This window comes from Zonotrichia albicollis, chromosome 5 (genome assembly GCF_047830755.1).
Source record: "Zonotrichia albicollis isolate bZonAlb1 chromosome 5, bZonAlb1.hap1, whole genome shotgun sequence".
Classification (NCBI taxonomy): domain Eukaryota; kingdom Metazoa; phylum Chordata; class Aves; order Passeriformes; family Passerellidae; genus Zonotrichia; species Zonotrichia albicollis.
Window position 1 is genome coordinate 27,408,474 of NC_133823.1, and position 23,306 is coordinate 27,431,779.

The following is a 23,306-nucleotide window of genomic DNA, read 5'->3' on the forward strand; positions in this document are numbered from 1 at the left end:
AATCCAAATTCCATTAAAAGACCAATAATTTAACATAGAATGCAGGAGACATGATTTAGAAATCCTGTTTGGAATAAAAAAAAAGGGGAAACGTGGCACTCAAATTATCCTGCTCAGAACCAACACATTTAACAAAAATATAGTAAATTCAAAAGGCATTATCACAACTTCCAAATAATTATTATTTTCAAGTGATTTAAAAAATTGTCTAGCATATATGGCCATTGATTTTAATATTTTAATTATTTAATTAAATTGTAATTGTTTCCATGCAACTGTAAGGGAACAAGGCATCATGAGCTCTTTCAAACAGCATTAGAGGTAACTAGTTATTTTATTGTATCACAAAGGTCATAGTCAGTGTTCAGGATGTCACAGGAAAAGACTTTAGTATAAAAAATGAGAGGAAACCTTGCTATTACAATAAACTGATACCTTTTTTACTTCAGCAGTTACATATTATGTTTTAGAAACCAGAATTTTTCTATTAAGGGTTTACTATTTGCTTTCAAAATCTGTCTGCCAAAAGAAAAAGCATGCCAATTTTGACATGTGATTTTCTATATTTGTCAATATACTTGTAAGAAAAGCTCTGGAATCAACATCTATCTGTTCAATATGTAAAGAGAGATATATGAATACTAACCTAGAGTTTTTTAGGAACTAAAAAAAGGGCCTGTAGGTTGAATTTTCATTGCCAAGCAACTTGGGTTTACTACAGAAAGCTGCAAGGACAATAATTCACACCATCCTCACAGCAGAGTTAGAGATAAAAAACCCCAAAGTCTGAAGAATATCCCTCTTTATCTTCTAACACTCTCTGCATCTTTTTGTTTGTGTGTTTAAGAATAAATACTATCAGAAACAAAGGAAGCAGCAGCATTTCTACTTGTATCCTTGTTTTTCAGAAGTTAGGTTAATAAACTCTTTGTCTGAGTCCTCCTATCCTAATCTTTAAGCTCCACATTTTTCACGCAGATAGAATTGTTTACAACTTCTTTTTAGCAGAGTACAAATCTCGTTCTGATACCCTTCACAGAAAACAATTACTCCCAACAGTGAATTTTTACAGTTCATTGTCAGAGAAATATGACCAAAGTGTGAGGTCAGCTGTGGCATAAACAGGCCCTATACAGATAAAGAGCAATAGAAAACGTCCATCTGCTGAACCTGCCATTCCAATCACACCCAATTCAGACATTGCCTCAAGCAGAGGTCACATCATATAACTCTTAACAGAGAGAAATCAGTGAAAGGGAGCTTTCTCTCTGCAAAACACATTCAGCACTGAAGACAGAGCAACGCAGCAGGGAGATCAGGGTCAAAGCAAAAGCAGTCAGATCGGCCTGAAATGCTAGGCAATTGACCTCTGAATTAGTAAAAAATATTGAAAGACATGAAGAGTGATGTAAAATATGTAAAATCCAGGGTTTTTTAAATGTTTTTTTTCCGCATACCTTCTGACTGCATATACTCTCAAACTGTTTTATACAGCCTAGATCCTTCCATTTCGCCTGCAGACTCAAACCCAAAACATGGCAGAGTGAACAGCATTTGCCTACCTGGCCAAATCAGCTCCAAAACACTTGCTGAATTCTTTGTTAGGGCATATATGTTTTATATATAGGGCTTTTTGTTATATATATGTCCTAACACCAGCACCACACAGAGCTGCTATATCACTGTAGCACTTTCTTCAGTCCTCATTATAGTAGTCTCTTTTCACTGTCCTCTGCCATCTAACCTGTGTTCATCCTCGCCATTTTTTCTTCAGACCTCTTAATTGCCATGAAATGAAAAGCTGAGCATGGAGATAATGATTAAAGAACCATCTGGACACAATCCTGTGCCATGTGCTCTGTGATAACCCTGCTTGAGCAGGGAGGTGGCACCAGATTGACCCTTTTGGTCCCTAACCCAACCTCAGCCATTCTGTGATTCTTTGACTTAAAGAATGAGAGGATACGTATCTGATATCTAATAGAAAAAGAAAATAGAGGAGTCAAGAAGTTTTACTGGTGAATCTTTCTCCAAGTGTTATGCAAACAACCATCCAACTAAAAGCTGGGTAAATAATAAAGGTTTTTCACCTTCTGAAGAGTAGTCACTTGATTATTTATTGATTAGCTTCTAAGTGCCTCCTGTAGAACACTTTATAGTATTTAAAGACATTAAATATTCAATATTAAACAAAAAAATTAGAAAAGTGGGGTTTTCTAAAGGTCATTAAACTTGGAAGTTAAACACTTAAAGAAAATGTGACCACAAGGACCAGTTCCTGAGGCACTTGCCCATTTGATAGGTTTAGACTAAATTAAAACTAAGGACCCTTGGCTTGGGTTTTTTTTTGTTTATATTATTCACATTTTTTATTCTTTTTAAAATAAACATAGCATTTTCCCCCACCATCAGTTAAGGCAGAAATAAAATTATGAAGAGAAGCCACATTTATTAATACCAGTTCTACAAATAATCAGTATGTAATGTAAATCTTCCCTGGACTGAATACACTGGTACCATTCACGTTTGTAGGGGTCCCAGGATCACATCTATCCTATAAGCTAACTTCTATGAGAGTTTTAATTACAATCATGCTTTTCTTCCCGCTGAAATGTAAAATATTTGATATTTATTTATGCTTATGAAAAATGGAAAATAGTATAAACAAAGAGAAGCGGTACTAGTATTTAGTAAAATCTCTTACATTCTTAGAAGAATTTGATCTTCTTAGCAAATAAGAGTATTATTAAACACAAACTAACATATTGTGATCAAATCCGCCTGTTTATCCTGAAGCTTTGCTAAATTTCCTTTAATCAAAACAACTTAAATTGAATCTTAATTATATTTCTATAGATTGAATGGGAGAACACAACGGCATTCTGATACCACAGTTCCTTGGGGCATTTCTCTAATTTCAGGCTGGCTTTTTAGCCTGATCCAGGAACACATCTACACTTAAAAAAATCTAGGATCAGAGCAGTTTATCTATTGCCATAAAGCTCTGATCTTTATTTTCTTTTATTAAATGTAACAATTAAAAAATTTGGCTTGTAGTCCCAAACAAGCACAGAGGAAGGAATGGCTGAATAACCACAGCAGTAATTACTGCAACCATCAGTTGCATGAAGCCATTTTCACCCTTCACTCTCTCTTCTGTTTCTAATCATCCAACAATATTGATTGGTTTTCCAAAATTACTAACACACTTCTTATTTACTGATTCATAATCCAATATATAGGCTGTTACTCAAGATCTAGGAATCCACTAGTCTCACAAAACCCTTAGGATATAAGGGAATACTGCTTTCGTTTTACTGAGTGAAGTTTGAATTATAAAAGAGAAATTACTTGTTCAAGGTGAATCTCATGGGTTGTTTTAATTGAGACTATAGTGCAAGTCAGATCTTTAAATACATCTGGCCAATTATATAGTGAGATTTGTGGACAGAAATACGCAAAAGCCATTCCTTTCTGCCCCTCATCAGGACAGAGCCAGACCCTGATGCAGGAGAAGATACCACATCTAATTGGCTGGAGGGATAACTATTAATGTTCTTTGAATGATAAAAAGTAGCGCAGTAATTGTCATCAATATCCAGAACAAATCCAAATAAATCTGTAAGCACCTTGTGACTGAAGCTGGTTAGTCTATAGGTGGCATTCCATAGTGTAGTCTCTACCAAGAGAGACACTGTAGAAGCATGTCCAAGTGACCACGTACCAATGGCCTCCGACCTTCCCTACCCCATCCTACTCCCCTTTCTCCTTCTTCTGCGAAATCTAAAACTTCAGCAAGGTATTTATGAAAGCTACAGTTTGTGAAGGGTTTTGTGAAAACAAGAAATGTCAGGTTGCAACTGGTTCCCAACACCCAGCTCATCTGAGCTTGTGTGCACTGCTCAGCAAAACAACAAGTAAATGCTGTCCACCCATCATTAAAGCAATTTTGCTAAATGAATTGAACCCACTGATGATGAGACAATGCCTCCTCCATTGCATCTTTTTCATGCTGGTGCATTTGAAAGGGGCAAACAGGTATTGGCTACATCCACATTAACTTTTCCCTGCTGCTGCACGTAAAAAAAAGGTTTCCCTATACTATTCATTACAATTTCAATTCCAAAAAGAGGGGAGATTGGCAACTACAAGAAGAGGGATTTCATGCCCACCTGCTGCACTGTTCTCAGGCACACTTCCTTCGTACAGGCTGTGGCTGAATGAGATCACCTCCTCTTGCTCTTCTGTAAAGATAATGACCACAGCTGTGGCTGTTCGAGGTGTGATGCCTAGATCTGAAGCTGTCACTAGCAGCTGGGTACTGAAGTCCTTGGAAGCCAAGGGCTCCTGAAGAATGATGTCACCTGTCTTCACATCGACCTGAAATACAGTTTCTGTCGTCATCAAATTAAAAACAACAGCTCCATTTGATCCCAGATCCACATCCTCTGCTCTCACAGTGGCAACTGTCTCATTCACAGCAGTTTCAGCAGGCACAAAGACCCTGATAGGATTCTGCAAAAAGACAGGATTGTTGTCATTGACATCATTAACATGCACCGCAACACTGACAGTGGTGCTCCTCGGAAAATGGGGGCTACAGTCACTTGCCACAGCCCTAAAAGTGTACTGGGACTTGGTCTCCCTGTCCAGTGCCTTTGTAGTAACAATGGCTCCTGTGGCACTATTGATGGCAAATGCTCCATAGGTGTCATCAATAAGGGAGTACATAACTTCACCATTCAGGCCAGCATCTTCATCAGAAGCAGACAGGTCCAGGATGGCTGAGCCTTCCTCCAGGTCTTCTGTCACAGAGATTTGATACTGGGTCTTCGCAAACAAGGGGCTGTGATCATTTTCATCCAAGACTGTTAGATAGAGCTGTGCAGTGGAGCTTCTCAAGGGACTGCCTAGGTCATGGCACTCAATTACAAGAGTGAAATTGCTGATGTCTTCTCTGTCTAAGCTACGAGTGACCAGCAGCTTGCCTGATGTGTTATTTAGTGTGAAGTATTCTCCAACATTTCCACCTTTCAAACACATAAAAAAAGAAATTATCACTAACAACCACTTCTAAAAAAGAACCCCTTGTGAATGATCTATACTAATTGCAATAACAAGGTCCAATGCTCATACAGCTGGTGAGCTCATGTGCCTTTCACATATTATATTTCTCATACAAATTAAAACCTGTATTTCATTTAAATCAGTGAGAGACAATGATAGCAAATGCAGAAAGTCATAAGAATTTACAGACTGGCCTTTTGGCCAGCTGCATATCTTTTTTTCCCAAACCAGACCACCTGGTTTGGGAAAGCTCATGCATCTAGGCTGCTCCACGAAGTGACCTCTTCCCAACCTTAGTTACAAATTCCACAAATCTATGAAGCATTGCTGACAATTGTAATTGCTTGCTTCTAGTTCTCTTCTACAAACCTATCTCTTGGAATTCAAGAGTTGGGCAAGGTCATGATTCGGGAGCACTGGGAATAAATATGAAGCAGTCAACTGAAAAGTCAGCAATTTTAGTAACAGTGAATGGCTTACATACTTTATAACATGCAAAAAGACCAAAGGTAACAAAATTAAATGTCATAGAGATCACAACATCAAAACCAAGGAAAAAAAGGAATTCATAACTGTTTCTTCAAAGAAAAATGTGTTGGTTTTTACCACAGTAGCTCTCTGCCTACATTTGAGCTATTGCTGAGAGCCACAAACCAAAGTAAGCACAGCAAACTTAGCAAACTAAGCACAGCAAAGTATCCAAAGATACTACAGGAGGCTTTGAACAGCTGTGGAGCTTACATTGGCATAGTGGACCCAGGGAGAGTTTGGCAACATGGAAGCCAAGTATGACATTATTAATTGCTGGGTGAAAGAAGCTCTCACAAAATAAAATTTAATAAATAGCATTAAATAAATAAATTTCAATTAATTCTTGGGTATATTTTCAAGGGAATATTTACATTCAGACTTCTACAACTATAACAAAAAGGACAAAAATTATGCCTTCATGATTAATGCCTCGTTCCAGCATTTGGTATTTTTTTTGTTTCACTGTTCTGCACTATTTCAAATCCAGAACGCAGAATGAAAGTATGCCTGGGTAGTGCTTATGAGTGCTGACAAAAGGGTGAAAGATCTCTCTTTTCTTTTCCACTAAAAAGAAGCATGGGAGCTCAGGAGGCCTGGTAAAGTCAAGACTAGCCTAAAACTTGTATGCTGCTGTTTAAATATTTCCCTGATTTATACTAATAAAATGATGGAATATAACTTACCAGTTATTTTGTATCTTAGAGCTCCATTATTGCCAGCATCCATATCTACAGCCCGGATAATGTAAACAACAGAAAGCTGTTGGTTCTCTGGAATAAATATCTCAGAGGGAGGAAGAAGAAATGTGGGAGAGTGATCATTTTCATCCAGCACTGTGCAGATTACTGTCACTGTGCTTGACAGCAACGGAGTTCCACTGTCCCGAACCAAAACTAAGATCAATAAAAAGAAAGCAATTTTCATTCAGTGGTTGTAACAATAGATGTTCTTTAATAATATCAGAGTAGAAGAGTTATTTGTGCTATGCAAAAAAGCATATGCTCTTCTGTACTGGAAAATCCTACCACATGCATTGAATTCAGAAGGCATGAAAAAAAGTAATGCTGATAGTAACACCTCACTCACTCTCACTTCCCACTCTAGAGGCATTCACAAATATTTCACACTGCTACCTTTAATACTGAAAACCTCCTGGGTTTCCCTGTCCAATGATGCAGCTGTTACGAGCTCTCCACTGTCTGAGTTCATCTTGAATTTCTCATAACCAGCTCCTGGTAAGATTTCATACTGAAGCAAGGAATTCAGCCCTTTAAAACAGAATAGAAATCTTAGTAAAACATGGCAACTCTCCTCACATTCAGGTATACTTATTTGTCTCTTTCTTTCCCTTCCAGATTCTTCTGAATGACAATTCTATACAGTTCCTGATCAGACCTACCAGTTGTATATAGTGCAGGGATATTAGCCTTCCCATCTTCCTCTAGGGAATAGGTTGAAACTTTTAAAGGTTTTAGAAACCTTTCTTTCAAAGTTGCCCACCTTAGTTGAACAGGAAATGAGACTCAACATTCTTACCTATTATGGTTGTAAGATAATTCCTTTCATATTTCTTCTCATTTCAATATCCTCCCAAGGAAAGTATAATGTCATCTCCATCACACCTATATTATTGCCTTTAATTAGTTTAATTCTACATTATACCTGAACGATTTGACTATTGTACCCTATTTTTTTTTCATTTTCTTACATTCCAGTCAACCATTCTGTGTTTTTCCCATGTTGAGTAGGGCAGAGACAGTTGGTACACCTGAAAAATTACATGACACTTCTAGTCATTTGAAAACACTGCCTGCCTGTTCTCATCTGCTGCAGTCAAGCACAGGACAATCTGCACTGGAGTTGATGGAGAAATACAATTGTGAGGGAAGAAACAGAGTCTACAGGTTTTAACATACTTGACTTCATTTGCCTTTGAATAGCTTTGTTAAGTGGTTGACAGTGCTACTGAAATTTGATTAAGAGAATTACTACCGTGAATGCATTTGCACCTAAACTAAGTCAAGGGAGGGATGTGTACAATACACAGCAGGAGGAAAAATGACTTACAGAAGTCCTTTCAGCTTTACAGAAGAAGGAAGAAAAATCACATCAGTGAAGACAATCAAGGTGAATGTCTTCAAAGTCTCAGGTTACTAACATATATTTATCTGATCTGCCCAACTATTCAACTAAATTTTAAAAGCTACTCACAGTTCTGCTTGCATTTATCTATCCTTTATCACCAATATGCTACAGATGAAAAAAGAGACACAAAAGCTGCAGGTCTGATAATATTAGCTTCTTGCCTCCTGCAATTGAGCTGCTTCAACCCAGTTCCTTCTCCAGCAGATTCGACAATGGACACTATTCACAACCAGGGCTGAAAAAACATGGGTGCCATCCAAGTTGACTGTTCACACAATGCTGAAGTTAAAACTTTTAACCCTTAAAAAACACAGATATGTGACATCTTAATTACATTTATTTACCAAAGATTTACTGACTCCTTTCTCATATCCAACTGCTAGGAGTGTAAAGTAGCATTTGGAAAAAGCTGCACACCCTGCCCAGAAGGAAGAGCATGCTGACTCTATGCAGGAACACACCACAGAACAGCAGCTAGCACATTTGCACTCAATCCAACCTGCTGGTTAATTATTCAGTAGCACTGGTCACACTTTAGGAGATGAAATTACAAACTGAAATTAAAAATGTCCCCCCTGCCCCAAATTCAGATTCAAGTTTCATCTTTACAGGACTTTACAATAATGTCTAATGGATGGCAGTAAGCCCGTCTCATAACTCAAAGTCAATGGTTCCTATTAACCTTTTAAGATTTTTTTCCTAAGGCTCTAGACAACAACTATTGAACCACAGACGTGCACATCAGATTAAAAGGAGACCTTGCCAAATACTTGTTTGGTTTGCTAGTTTAGTCTTCTGCAAAGACCTACCTCAAGGAAAAACCCTGATCTATCTTAAATATGCTGCTGGTATCTTTGCTTTGCCATATGTATTTTTCCAACTTGCATATTTTCAAATGCTATCATCTTTTAGACTTGTATTTGCTGATGTTGAGCTGTCAGATGTCAGCTGGGTAGGGATGAGGGCATGGTGGGATCCCTAAAGGCTCCCAGAGTAAGGCAACATAGAGATGCAGTAAGTGCAGGTGTTGTAATGTACAGGAGGGAGGTAGCTGAACAAAAGTCTTCAGGGATATTCATGTGAAAGACAACCATTCCAAAGTCAGAAGTTTTACTTGTGATTTCCTCAAAAAAAGACCCCCTTCCAGTCACAGAGATTGAAGAAGAAAGGAAAAGAAAACAAAAAGTTGATAATGACTGGTTCCTCCCAGTGGTCACTCGGGGAACATACAAAGAGAACAAAAAAGTGTGATGGAAGAAAGTCCTCCACTGAGACTATGCAAATATTAATGGGATGTGAACTGCAATTCAGAGTATGGAAAAACAAACAAAAAAAAAAAGGACACCATGACAGGAGTAATTTTATTCCAAAAATGTAAGAAAATTGAGTAGCATTATATTTATATGGCTCCTATATAAATCAAATTTTCTTACATTAGGAACATCACTTCAATATTAATTCGAAACAATGGGATGACACACCCACGACATGGGGCCAAATCATGCACATGTAAGAAAAAGACCCAACAGAAGGACTGTGGTTACTGAAAAATGTACTTCAAAAAACTAGCAGGAAGGAACAATCGGCCACAACAGTGCTCCAGCCCAAAGTGCCTGCACAGGCAGGCACACACTGTGCCACCCAGGACACTTGGAATGCCCTTCTTCTCCACCCTGCCAAGCCACCCCGACTCCCTCCCACTAACTGCTCTGGGAAGTTCCTTTCTGCTGTATTTCCCACAAGAGGTGAAAAAAATATAAGGGGAGGGAGAAGAATTCAAGCAAATTCTCAGTTGCCTCCTTTATCTTAGAATCTTTCTTCAAGTATCACCTTTTTTGTGATCCACAAAAGAAAGAAAATATTTGAAGAGTGAGATACAGAGGCAGACTACAGTACAGCTCAGCTGTTTTGGAGATCATAACAGACAGGGATACCTACACATTCCTAATCTCTAAATACTTTACATACTTGTGGGGAAATGTCTTTTCTATATAATACCTCTACTGAGCCCACATCAGCCTTTTGTAATCAATATGTGTTCTACATTAAAATTACAAATCTTACTGAATACATAAGATTATTTTGCTAACAAGTTTCATTATCTGTTTTTAAGATAGCACAATCTTACACAATTCTAAAGAAAGTACAGAAAGTGAACCCACAGTAAAAATTAAGTAATTTACAGAGCTGAGACTACCTTTGGGCCAAAGATGGCAGTATTGTAATATTTAACTCTCTTTCCAGATTTTATTATTTATCACACAGACCTTGTGTAAGTGCTCCAGCACATGGACTAACTGTAACATCATATGCTGTGCATTTTAGACAGTTCAAAAGAGCAGGTAGTTGAAGAATTGGAGGGAATTTTTTGTTGCTTAGCAGACTCAGGTTTAGTCCTTACATGTGATTCACTGAGGAGATGAACCATCCCCACATCTTATTTCTCCATTTTGTGTATTTTTGAAATGTAATGCATTAACACTCTTTAGCATGTATAAGGCCTCTTTAAAACCCGGAGCAGTTTCCACTATCCCTTCACAGCTCAACCAGCTTGAAAATCTTGGATGACAGTGCCCCTCTCTGGTCAGAAAAAATAAGCACACATTTGCAGGCTCTGTTACAAAACCAGGACTCTAGACTAACTGCTTCAAAACGATCCAAAATGCTCTGATTGAGAGCGACAAAATGTTCAGATATTAACTTTGAGTTGAATGTTGTTCGCTGATTTATAACCAGAGAACGTTGTCTTTCTTCATGTGAAACCTACAATATGCTGTGAACACATTTTACATCTAATAAAACCATCAGAGCTGAAGCTACCCCAAAGTGCAAGTCAGAATAGTTACAAGCTCTAATAAAAGATTGAGAGTCTGAACCAAAATTCATATTTGGAAACTCAAAAGACATACATTACCTTGGGAAAAGCACAGCAGCTGTACACACAAGGCATCAAGATTGGATTGGTCTGTAAATTACAAGCAGAAGGACACAAATTACCTGCATCTCGGTCCACAGCCTCTACTCTTATGACAAACTCCCCTGGATCTCGGTTTTCAGGAACTGCAGTCTCATAAAGTTGCTTCAAGAATCCCGGGGCCTCATCATTCACATCAAGAACAATGATGGTTAGAACTTGTGTGGCAGAGAGAGCTGGGCTGCCGTCATCAAGAGCCATGACTGTCAAACTGTAGCGCTCCTGAACCTCACGGTCTAGAAACTGGGCTGTAGTTAAGAGTCCTAGTTTAAAGAAGAAAAGGTATTTAAAAAGTATCGTGCTCCAGGTTAGGATCCTAGCTGTTCCAGCACTCATAGCTCCAATGTAGCATCACCATGCCACTGCTACAAGGCTTCTGGACTTGCAGTCATTCATTACCTTTGATTCCCTCTACAGTGCTAATTGGCCCAGAAATACTGCCTTTGATATCCAGGGAAATTGGGATTCATGGAAAATTCTAGAAGTTCAGAGATTGCTTTTTATTTAACTTTGGGCTTAACTTTTTAACTATATTTAACTTAAATATTTGTCTTCTTTTGCATATAAGTTATGCAGTTAGGAGCTCCACAAACCAGTGCAAGCTGCATCACCTAATAAATTCAAAATCAGAATAAGAACCAGAAAATATTACAACAATTAAAGTGATATTAGCATTTGTGAGAGCATAGTATAATAGTTAGAAAGCAGAGATTTACAGAGAGCTGAAGAATGAAATTCATCAGCACTTTGAGCCTCCACTGAACATATTCCATCCACAGTTTAATGCAGACTCTCTGATCTTAACTTTGCCTTTCTGCATGTGCATATATCGTAACATACATGTGTGCACATACTTTAAGTATGCATCATGCCAAAAACAGAACGAAGTATTTCACTGCTACATTTTCTTCCCACCTTCCTCAATACACCATTGGAAGATGCCCCAGTATACCTACACAAGACAGTAACAGTGTTATGCCAAAATTTTTGAGCTGAGTCTCACAGTGTTTGACAACTGTGCTCTGCACTGCTCTGCTCAAGGCAATTACCCCTGAGGACAATAAGTCACCTGGGCAGAGTGGCACACTAATGTGGTATTTCACTATTGTATGGTATGCACTCCCAAATGTTACTGTGAGAATCACAACACAAGGAACCCCAGAGAAGAGAAGTCACGTACCTGTGATTTTATCCAGTACAAATGCTTTGTTTTCATTGCCTGAAAGAATGTGATAAGTAACCTGTCCATTTGTTCCCTCATCAGGATCCTTTGCAACTATGTGGTGTACAAGGAAGCCCACCTCCACATCCTCCATGACATAGGAAAGAGGTGAAGACGTAAAACTGGGACTGTTGTCATTGATATCTAAAATAACAATTTTGACAGCCAGGGAATCCAGCCGACGATCAGTCAGGTTTATTGCCTGATCTTCTGCAAACACCGTCAAGATCACAGAACGAGTATTCTCCCTGTCCAGTGGAGAAGATGTGGTCAAGGTGCCATACAAAGGGTGAATAAGAAATGGATTTTCACCCGTGTTACTTATTTCTAAGGAATACTTTATTTTGCTGTTCAGAAAACCGCCATCTCCATCCTTTGCATTGAATGTGTAAACTACAGTGCCAACAGGTACATTTTCTTCTATGCCAATCACTACAAAGTCATCTTGAAAATGTGGAGAATGATCATTTTTATCTTCCACATCAATACTTAGGAAGACAGTGCTATTTTGTGGAGGATTATTATAATCCTTTATAATAACTTGCAAAAGAAAGTGTGAATCTGTTTCATAGTTGAGCTCCTTGGAAAGATAAAGGTCTCCTGTTAAGCTGTCTACTTCAAAATGAGCATTACCATCTTTAGCAATACTGAAATGCAGTTTCCTGTTAAGTGCTAGATGGTTACTCAATGCCTTCAGAGAATCCAACACTTGCGCAGGTTTAAAATTTTCAGGTACGACAAAGTGCTTGAAGTTCTGAAAGAAGCCAGATCTCCCGTTGGGAAGTGGGATCACCTGCAACCAAAACACAAGGATTGCATTTTCCCACTGTTATTATTAATATTGTAATGTGTAGTGGGCTGACCCTGGCTGGATGCCACGTACCAGCAAAGCTGCTTTTTCACTTCTCTCTGCCACTGGACAGGGGACAGGAAACATAATGAAAGTTCATGAGCTGAGATAAGGACCAGGAGAGGTCACTCAGCAAATACCATCACAGCCAAAACAGACTAGAAGTAGAGATATTAATTAAACTTATTGCTAACAAAATCAGAGCAGGATGAGAAGTACAATAGGAGCTTAAAATATACACCCTCTCTCCATCCCTCCCTCCTCCTCCAGGGATGCAGGGAGACAGGGAATGGGGTTTACAATCAATTAATCACCTGGTGTTTCTCCCGTTGCTCAGGGAGAGAAGTCCTTTAACTCCCTATAATTGCAGGAACAGCATTTGCCTTGCCTGGACTGAAGCTATAAGCTATCCAAAATTAACCATCTTTAGGGTGACTTGAAAATAGCAGCCTCAATAACATTCAGCCTCTGACAGAGGAGTGCACAGGCGGCCTGGACAAAGCAGCCCCACTGGGGTTCAATGAACAGCAGGTGGCTGGCTATGGAATGAGCACATGCTGCCTTTCACACTCCCATGAGGAACCCGCCCCATATAAATCACCACAAAGAAATAAGATATCCTTATACAAGGTTCTAGAGACAGAATTTAGAAAAGAGAGCAACTTAGTGAAGGGAACAAATCTACTCTCTTCCCCACTTTCAGTCCCACTTGATATTTTTCTCTCTGCCTACCTGGATATTTTCCTCCTATTTCCCAGTGTTTCCAATGATCTCCTAAAGCACAAGCATCATCTATTTGCAAGATGATCCCGAATGCTGCTGTGCATTCTTAACAAATCAAAATGATGCGCCCTCTCATTTCCTCTCTCAACAGAAAAACAGCTAAAGAAAATTACCATGAGACAAGGTGCTTACAATTTTGAGCTTCTTCCTTTTTTCTATTTCCCAACCTTCTTCCATTTTTTTTTTTCTTCAAAGAAACTAGGCATTTAACATAATTGCTCTATCTTCACAAGGTAAATAAGTACCTGGATGTAAACAGTAGCATGGCCTTGAAGTGAAGGCATCCCCTGGTCCTTGGCTATCACCATCATTCTGTAGTCAAATCTCTCAGCATGTGACAGAGGCCGGGTTGTTCTTAACTCTCCACTGACAGCATCAATCTGGAAGTATCCTATATCCTCTTCTGTGGGGTAAAAATGGACATGTGTTATTGAAAATCAGTAACAGCTTGCCTCCATAGTACTGAACATTGTAATGAACAGTGAAAAAGAACAGGGCCCAGAGGATAGGAACTTGCAGCACTCATTTGGATCTCTCTGGCTTTTTTGGTTCACCTCCTTTTCCTTCATTGAGTACTTACTTATTATAAACCACTTAATGTGGATTTAGAAAAATATGGAGAGAAACTCCATGGAGTACTAAAGCAACTGCAGAGTTTTGTACCAACTTTACTCACGCCAGTGGTGTGTGCATTAGGAGGGTGACAGATAGCCCAGGACTGGTCCTCCTATTTCTAACCTTGGCAGACAGGGCCAGAGAAAGAATAAAGTCTTAGTCTCCAAACTGGCATGAAGGGTAAAGTATCTCCTGTGACTCACAGATTACAGGGCCAGCAAAGGGCACCGTTGACCCCTATGACACGCCATGACCGCAGCCATGCCACCTGCCCTCCCTGTGCTCTGTACCAGCAGCCAGATGGGGATAGCCACAATCTTACAACAAGCTGTTGCAGAGCAACATGTGAATATTGGAAATTATGCTCGTATCTTTCATCGAGGACTGGTGACACTCTAATAATAAGTGGTTTTTAATTGAAGTTATTACTTGCAGCCACATCATTTATTTGAGAGTTGCAAAGAATAATTTTACCACAGATTAATAAATAGCTCTTTTTGACTTAGAATTAGAGAATCATTTAAGCTGAAGAAAAGATCCTTAAGATCATCAAGTGGAACCTTTAACCCAATACTGCCAAATTCCCAAAACCATGTCCCTAAGTACCATGCCTACATGTATTTTAAATACCTTTGGGGATGATGACTCCACTGCCTCCCTAGGAAGTCTGCTCCAATGCTTGGCAAACAATTAAGTAAAGAAATTTTTCCAATCTAAACCTCCCCTGGGAAAAGAGACTGATACATATCTCCCCCATGTTCAAGAAATAGAATCCAAATTACTTTCAAATTTTAGTGGGAAATATCTACTACTCTGTATACATCATCAGAAACTGAGAAAATCACAATTGTTGTGAGTACTTCTCTCTTAGAATACTATCCGAACAGCTTTCTGTTATGTGAATTTTCAGTAAGGTGCGCTAGCAGGTTAAATAAAGTCCTGCAGCATAACAGCCACTACTACATAAGCAACTGTGGAAAAATAAATTCAGTGCAGATGTAGCACACAAAACACACATAACTATATTTCCATAGACACCTAAGTGAGCATGAAGCTGTTTACGTTCTCCAAATCTGCACACTCAAATTAGTTAACTGCACATATAGATGTTCACTTTTGTATCCAATTATATCATCTGCAACTGTAAAATATTTGCACCTGTAACATTTGAAGAAAAAAACATTTAGCAAACAAACTGGAAAACTGGGTTTTCACAACCAAAAAATAGGAGTTTTTTTCAACATTGTTCTGCTATTTTTGCATGAATATAGCTTTCTAATTCTCCATCAGTCCCTTCCGAGTTGAGTCTTGCTGTCTGGAACATTAACACGGAAACTGCCAACAAGAGGAAACCATATATAAAGACAATTATATTGAATGAGACAGTCTTGCATTTTTCATTTTTCATGGTAGTTTCAAAATATTAATGCTATATCACTCTTTTCACAAATAGCTTTCGGTTTACTTTCCTGGTGTAGGTCCCAACAAGATGTCTACAGTCATAGATCTGCTACTTTGTTCCATATAATGTTTAATGACACAAAATCCCAGCTAGGCAAAAGTCATAGGAGATATGAGAAACAGAACACAATGTGAATTGCATGCATATATTTTCAGTATTTTGCTAAAACCTACGCTTAGAGTTACACTAAAAATCAGATATTGCATGAAACAGTTTTGTGCATACTTTGGTGGCAAAAAGTCTGAAAATACTGGAAAGAGACACTGTATAGAAGAAAAACCCCTTGGGACTTCCATTTTGTAAGTGTTTCATGTTTTCATTTTTTTATCTGATTACACATTATAAAGACAGTCAAAACTGAAACGCCCCATGCCTGGTTTTTTGGTATTTTTATCAATATATTTTTAAAGTACTTTTATTTAATATTCCAAGTGTAGCCATTTGATTGAAATTCAGAAAAAACTTTTACACTGGGAAAAATGTTTAACACCTACACAGCATGTCAGTCATTGGTCTAAAAGCTCATGCTTGCTTCACTTCCACAAATATTTCCTTAGCTCTCATCTCCATAAGTTACCTGAATTAGACAACTGCTGCTTATATCGAACACTCTAAATATGTCCTTTTGCATCTGAGGGGAAAATGAGGAAAGTATATGAGAAATGGATAAGAAATAAGGAAACTGGAAAGAGCAGATGAAGCATGGAACAGAAGAAAATTGACTCTCTCAAAAACTAGACTCCAATGGCTCCAGCCTCTTCTTGAGCTTGCAAAAGTAACCTGCCAATAAATACATATGTTTTTACAACTAAATTTTTCACCTCTGTCTCGTCCAACTGTTGGCCAGACTTTCATTTACATGAGGTTCTCCAAAACTCAGACACTCTTTCAGCTCTGGTCTCAAAGATGTTCAGAGAAATTGTAGTTTAGAACCAATAAGAAAAAAACCAATGGTGCCCTGAGAAATACCAAGCAATACGTTACTGTGAATTTTGGCTGGCTGAACATTCAGGCCTTACAGAAACTGGCATTTAGGCAAAATGGCCCAGAAAGCAGACAGAAGATAACACTAGAGATTTCTCAGAGATTAGTGACCTCAGCACACACATGTATTTTTACCTAATTTCCTGAACAACTATTTCTTTCCTAGGCGTTAAAATACTTAGTGCCCGGACCATGTCCTTCTCCTTTGAGATCATGGACAAGTTGTTTCCTGCAACAGAAAAGAGGAAGGCAAGGCCATGGCTCCCAAAGAACCTGAACATGATGAGGGCTTGTGCAGAAATGTAGCCCTCTGCAGGTCTGTGAATGTTCCCTACACGCTGCTTGCAAGTCATTCTGGAGAACAAGGACTTCTTCACAGACACAGGGGCAGCACTTGCCAATTTGTGCATGTTAGCAGTGTAACTAGGCCTCTCTTGGCACTTGTGTAGTCAAGGGCTAATGTTGCATTCACATAATTGCTCCAAATATAACTGTAAAAGCCTCTGTCAATGCTAGACTCAACACACAAGGCAGTAGCTCCAGATGCCCTATAAATACATGCTAATTTCTGTTATAAATGCTATACTATATCCTATTGACAGTCATAAAGAGGACCAGGCAAATCACTTTCTGACTGCCAGCATCACTAAGGAATAAAGAGTACACACAGCTGGGATTAACTCCAAGTTAGTGGTAACACAGAAGTGGAAGAAGGGTCATATGACCATCCACTTTGATGTATATACATTTTTAAAGCATGGTTTGCTTTGATTTTCTAGGAAGAGGAAGGGGCATTTTGAAGGAAACACTTCCCTCTAACCTAAAATTTAACTGGTGCGTAAACCTCATAGTTCTTTTACAGATTTGCCCTGACGTATTTTGTTGGCATTTATCATTAACATTTTTACATAGCTCAATATATATTGCTCCTATCTTGAAATTTCTTTAAGATCTCAAGAACATTAAAAGTTACCCAGCAACATGTACAAGCTTAACAGCTGACACTGACACTCGCAGCTCTCCATGTTGCGTCAGCCCCATGACTGAAGAATAGAGCACTGGTCTGCATGGAGTTCTCCAATTAACCTGCTGTCTCTCTGTTTAACAAACATGGCTGTAAATCAGATCACGTTTCTTCTTCATATTTAAGTGCTGAACAGTGTCCCAAAACAAAAAAATACTATTTTAAATATAAACCAGGCAAAAATTTCACCATGAAACAGAAGACCAGATGTTAAAGGTTGTGAGCCAACTAACATGAACAAAAATTAGGATCAGAGAAGCTCAGCTGTTTCTGGATTTGTTTATCAGAAAAATATCTAGTTCCAAGGCTGGGAGGGATTTTTAGTGGTGTTTTGCATTTGAAATGGGGGGGAGATGGGGGTGTGTTTGCTGCTGTTTTTATGTTTTTGTTCTTTCCAGGAGCAGCTTTTGCAAGACCAGTCATACTTTGTGTTGCTAGTCATTTTTATAATTTGAACTCTTACTTACTCCCCTCTGGGGGGCTCTACAGTGAAGCCAGTAAGAAAATCCATTATGCTGTTTGAAGGAAGGGGATATAGTTAGATACATGAGCAGGCAGAGACCCTTGAAAAACACTTACTGTATTGCCTGGCCACCACTCTTCAGCAAAGGGTTGCACACTACTCATCCCCTTTTCACAAGGGGGAACTTTTTTTGTGCAAAATATTCTTACTCACTATGCAGAAGTCTAAGATACCATCCAATTCCCTCTGGAATAGGCAGTCATTTATATTGAAATTAAGGGAATAATGTTTTCTTGCTCTGATGAAACTGTAAGATCTACATGCAAATTACCATAGATTACAAATCCCAAGTTTAAAAAGTATTGATTACATAAAACTGGTAGAATAGAACAGAAACCAAACAAAAAAGAAATGGTCCTGTTCCTGGGAACTCTTACTGTTTTTAACAATAGTGAAGGAAAGCAGGAGGAACAGACCTGTTTTCCTTCCTGGTTATAGATGGAGTTCTCACGTTTATGGAAGCATAGCAAGTGGTATGTGGCAAATCCAGATATCACATCTATGTCTCCTACCAGTATTAATGTCCCAGTCCCACTCATGTTTTAACTTGGGACTGCTCTGTTATTAATTTCACTGCAAACAAAACTGGATCCTACCACTTACCCCAGAAGTGAACTGCAGGAATTATGGGGAAAACTTAAGGGAAGTGTTTTTAAGGGGCCACGCTATGTCACGTTAACACACTGTTAAACAAAGGGTGAAACCCGAACTAAAAACCACAAACCTCGTTGTTTGTCCAGATTATCTGCTGATTCCTTTGATCCCCGTCTCAGACTGTCACAAACTGTTATTTTAGCAGGAAAATTTTCAAATGGTCATGGGAAAAGTGAGTTCATTTTTCCTTTAAGATGTTAAACTGACTGAAATACTAAACTGTACAATAAAAGATCACGGTCCTAGTCTTTTCTGAGAGCTGCTTGAACACTTTCTGGCCAACCACAGAAGCAACCAAACCACATGAAAGATGGGGCAGAGAGCAAAGGGAGGAAAGGTAGCTGCTTACACTTCCTTAAATACTTTGTAAGACACATGGTGCTGATTCCTATTGACAAAGGCAGCTTTATTCTACCTGACACAAAATAAACATAAAATCTTGTATGATACATGGCTTTTCTAAAATGCTAGTTATTTTAATGTACCTTTTTGTATTAATTAACCCTTGAAGTTCTTACCTGATTCTATTGAATATAAGACAACACTGTTGTTTCCAGAATCGAAGTCTTTTGCAAAGATGGTGGCAACAAGTGTCCCCGATGGCTGCCCTTCCAAAACCTGTCACCAAGCAGTTCATATATGATTTGAAATTATACACGGATAAAGTCATCTTAAAACAAATCCCTTGCCATAACACAAGAGTTTAGCTGCTGCACTATTTTCCATTTCAGTAATATTTAGAGTGTGCAAATGAGCATTTCAGGAGATAGTTAAACAACAGAGTTCCAGCAACCCTCTGTCACAGTCTGCATAGAACACTAACTCAAACATCTTTACTATGGCAAACTCAGAGATCAGAAACCAAAAGGGATTCCAGTGCACACGTGAACAGAGTTAGGCTCGTGCAACCCTTTAGATCTGGCAGTGTGCAGCGCCCCGGTTTGGGAGGACATGCAGTGTGCAGTGCGGCTGCGGGGCGGCGCTGCACCGTGCCCCGCCCCACCTGCCAGCACAGCGCCCCCTGCGGGAAGCACAGTGCTGTGCCCCACCTGCCAGCGCCCCCTGCGGGAAGCACGGTGCTGTGCCCCGCCCCACCTGTCGGCACAGCGCCCCCTGCGGGAAGCACAGTGCTCTGCCCCACCTGTCGGCGCAGCGTCCCCTGCGGGAAGCACAGTGCTGTGCCCCACCTGCCAGCGCCCCCTGCGGGAAGCGCAGTGCTGTGCCCCACCTGCCAGTGCCCCCTGCGGGAAGCGCAGTGCTGTGCCCTGCCCCACCTGCCAGCACAGCGCCCCCTGCGGGAAGCACAGTGCTCTGCCCCACCTGTCGGCGCAGCGTCCCCTGTGGGAAGCGCGGCGCGTGATCATTGCGGTCGCGCACGGCGATGTGCACGGCGGCTGTGGCACTGCGCTGGGGCTGTCCCGCGTCCGTCACCAGCACCCGCAGCTCGTGATGCACCTGCTCCTCGCGGTCCAGCGCCACCCAGTTTATGATTTCACCTGACAGCCAAAGAAAAGGGGGGAGAAATAGAGTTGGGTGTTTACTGTGTGCTAGCACTCGTCTTAGTGCGTGCAATTATGCATTTAATTTAATGTGAAATAATGATAAGTGCCCTCTGATAACCTGATCATCAACACGAAAACCTCAGCTTTCCAAACCCCATCCTGCAGAAACATTCTGTCAACCACCATTTTGCATATGTACTTTAGTGCCCTACTGACACGTTTTACTGTACACTGGGTACCCCAGAGCAAAGGTATAAAACAGTATGAACCAAAGTGCTGACCTTTCAGAGAAATCCATCTGGCCTTCACCACACTCCAGGACAGATAACACATGAGCACAGGGGTTTAAGTGCTGACAAGGGGCCTTTATTAATTATGTACATTAATCATAAACCCTTATGTCTCTCATACATTCTGGTAAACCCAGCAAATAAATCTGACCAATATTCTCCCTGTCTGCTTAGCCAGAGATTTGTGGTTGACCAAAGCTTATCACACAGGTAACCACACAGTTTTTAAAAACCTTCTTGGTTAATTCCCAGTATTCTGTTTGCCTGTAAAGTTCTATAAGTGTACTCAAAAGCTGCTTTTATTTTGAGATTCATACAGAGAAATTCTGGAAAAGCCTTTTCATTCCCCATGGGGACTGGACATCTGGAAATAGAAATTTTAAACAGTAGATCATCACTTCCTACAAAGCATTTTGCTAAACTGGATTATTTATGGTGCCTGTATCCCTTGAAGAATTCCCTTCCTTTAGGCTCTCCATGCTCTGGTCTCTGGAGTTATACTGTGTAGACATAACCCCTATTACCTGAGGCATTTGGGATTCACTGCAGAGTACACCCTATGCTGTGAAAAATTTCTCTCAGCCAATTTGAGCTCTTTGATGCCGCGTACAATATGAACTCAGTTTTGATGTCAGTTACAGAAGCATTCACAAGTATATTAAATCACTTTGTCTAACTTCATAAGTACATTTATAGTTACTTATGGCAGATTTGTACTTTTCAACTCTACTTGATCACAGGCAAAAATTTTTCTCATATGAACTATTGAAGCTATAATTTTAAACTTCTTCCTTTAATTTGTTTCAGCCAAACACCAAAACTTATGACCAAGTGACCTGAACAAATTCATGAAAAAAAATTCCTAAGGGCCAGTCCATTCTTCATAAAAATATATTGGGTTTATTTCATTCGCCAAATTGTGACACTCTGAGTTAAAATATTCATATATCAACCCAAAAGGATCAGAGTAGTTTCTGGAAGCTTTATACTTTACTTCCATACCCTTAGGGAAGGCTGCTTTCCAAAAGCAATATTAGGCAGATTACAAATCATAAAATGCTACCTGTGTTGGAATTCATCTTGAAATACTTTCCATCAGACAAGAGGAAATAGGAAAGCTGTCCATTTCTTCCTGAGTCTTTGTCAACAGCTCTAATGGTGCCAACCACACCACTGGGAATCAGATTTTCTTCAATTTCAAAGAAGTAGCTCTCACGCAAAAACATGGGAGAATGATCATTTTCATCCAGGACGTTAACTATTATAGATGTACTTGCATTTTGCCGAAGGTTTGCATCCTCAGACGTGCTGACCAAAGCTCTAAAACTCAGCACCTGTGCGCATTCATAGTTCAAATGTTTCTGAAGATAAATCCAGCCAGTATCAGAGCTGATTCCAAATGCAATGGAATCAGTGCTAGGCTCTAAGGAATATGTCAGATTGGAGGTAACACTGTGTGGATCAAGGGAGTGGGCTTGAACCTGAAGGATTTGGGCACCTGGAGAGGTAGCTTCACTGACTTCTACTTGATACACCAAGCTTTGGAAGACCAAAGTAGGGCCCATCTTCTGCTCTTCAATAACCACTGTCAACATCAGCAAGGAAGTCAGAGGAGGACTCCCGCAATCTTCGGCTGCTATGTGTAGAGTATATTGCTGCTGCTTTTCTGCCACCACTGTCCTGGTAAGGTTTACCACTCCGAGGCTTGGATCAATGCTAAATGCATCTGACTGCTTGTTTGCAATACTGTATTTGACTGCCCCATTTAAGCCACTGTCTTTATCTTCTGCATGAGCAATGTAGACAGCAGTACCAGGAGGCTGGGTATGTGAGATGGCTACCTTATCAGATTTGGAAAGAAACACAGGGGGGTTGTCATTGATGTCTGTCACAGATATGTTGACTTGAGTGCTGCTGTAGATGGGGGAGTCACCCAGCTGAGATTGAACAGTGAGCACCACAACAGACTGAGCTTCATGGTCAAGCTGTTTCTTGGTACGGATAATGCCAAACTGGGGGTCGATAGAGAACTTCCCATGCGGATCACCGGAGCAAATTCTGTAAGAAACCACTTCTAGAGAATCTAGAAATGGAAACAGCAACAAAAAGTGTAACAACAAAAAAATGGAAGTGATAACATAAACATTGGCAAGAACATCTGGGGAGAATGCATGCTGTTAAATTCAATGGAATAAATGTAAGCTACACAGATGTTTGACATTCTTGGGCTTTTTATGCTTCCTTCTTCCCATCCCTGGAGCCCTTCAGTAAAATATGAATCCACACAGTTTGTCCACTTCTGCACTCTTTGATTTTCATCACACTGGTATTATAAAACTCTGTAGAGAAAAATCACATAATAGCCTCTTGTTTCTCCCTGATCTAAAATACAGAAAAAACACACCTATAAATTAGTCTTGTGGGAGCAATTTCACGACACACAGGCATTCATTACAGCAAGGAATGAAACAGGTGGCAGTTCCCTGAAAAAAAATGTATTTTATTAAACTTGCTGTTCATGGGTGACCATTCTTGTAACATTTATACATCAGATGCTACCTTAAGAACAAGCTGTCTAAAGATTCAGGCTTTCTATCAAGGCCACGCACTGGGTGCTATCTCCACTCTGAGGACAGTTCTTCCCAAAAGAAAGAAATGGGAGGACCTAACTAATGAAGCC

At 39.7% G+C, this 23,306-nt stretch overlaps 1 protein-coding gene across 1 annotated transcript in view; it reads right to left on the minus strand.

Annotated features, from left to right (window-relative positions):
• Window positions 1-23,306, minus strand: part of DCHS2 (dachsous cadherin-related 2) — a 112,206-nt gene that overhangs the window by 24,956 nt on the left and 63,944 nt on the right. Inside the window, exons 5-13 of the mRNA XM_074541160.1 lie at window positions 21,690-22,709; window positions 20,155-20,330; window positions 19,353-19,452; window positions 13,818-13,975; window positions 11,898-12,732; window positions 10,741-10,980; window positions 6,732-6,866; window positions 6,282-6,491; window positions 4,173-5,030 (exon numbers count right to left, since the gene is read on the minus strand). Of these exons, the coding sequence (XP_074397261.1) occupies window positions 4,173-5,030; window positions 6,282-6,491; window positions 6,732-6,866; window positions 10,741-10,980; window positions 11,898-12,732; window positions 13,818-13,975; window positions 19,353-19,452; window positions 20,155-20,330; window positions 21,690-22,709 (3,732 nt within the window). The remainder of the gene's footprint in view (window positions 1-4,172; window positions 5,031-6,281; window positions 6,492-6,731; window positions 6,867-10,740; window positions 10,981-11,897; window positions 12,733-13,817; window positions 13,976-19,352; window positions 19,453-20,154; window positions 20,331-21,689; window positions 22,710-23,306) is intronic.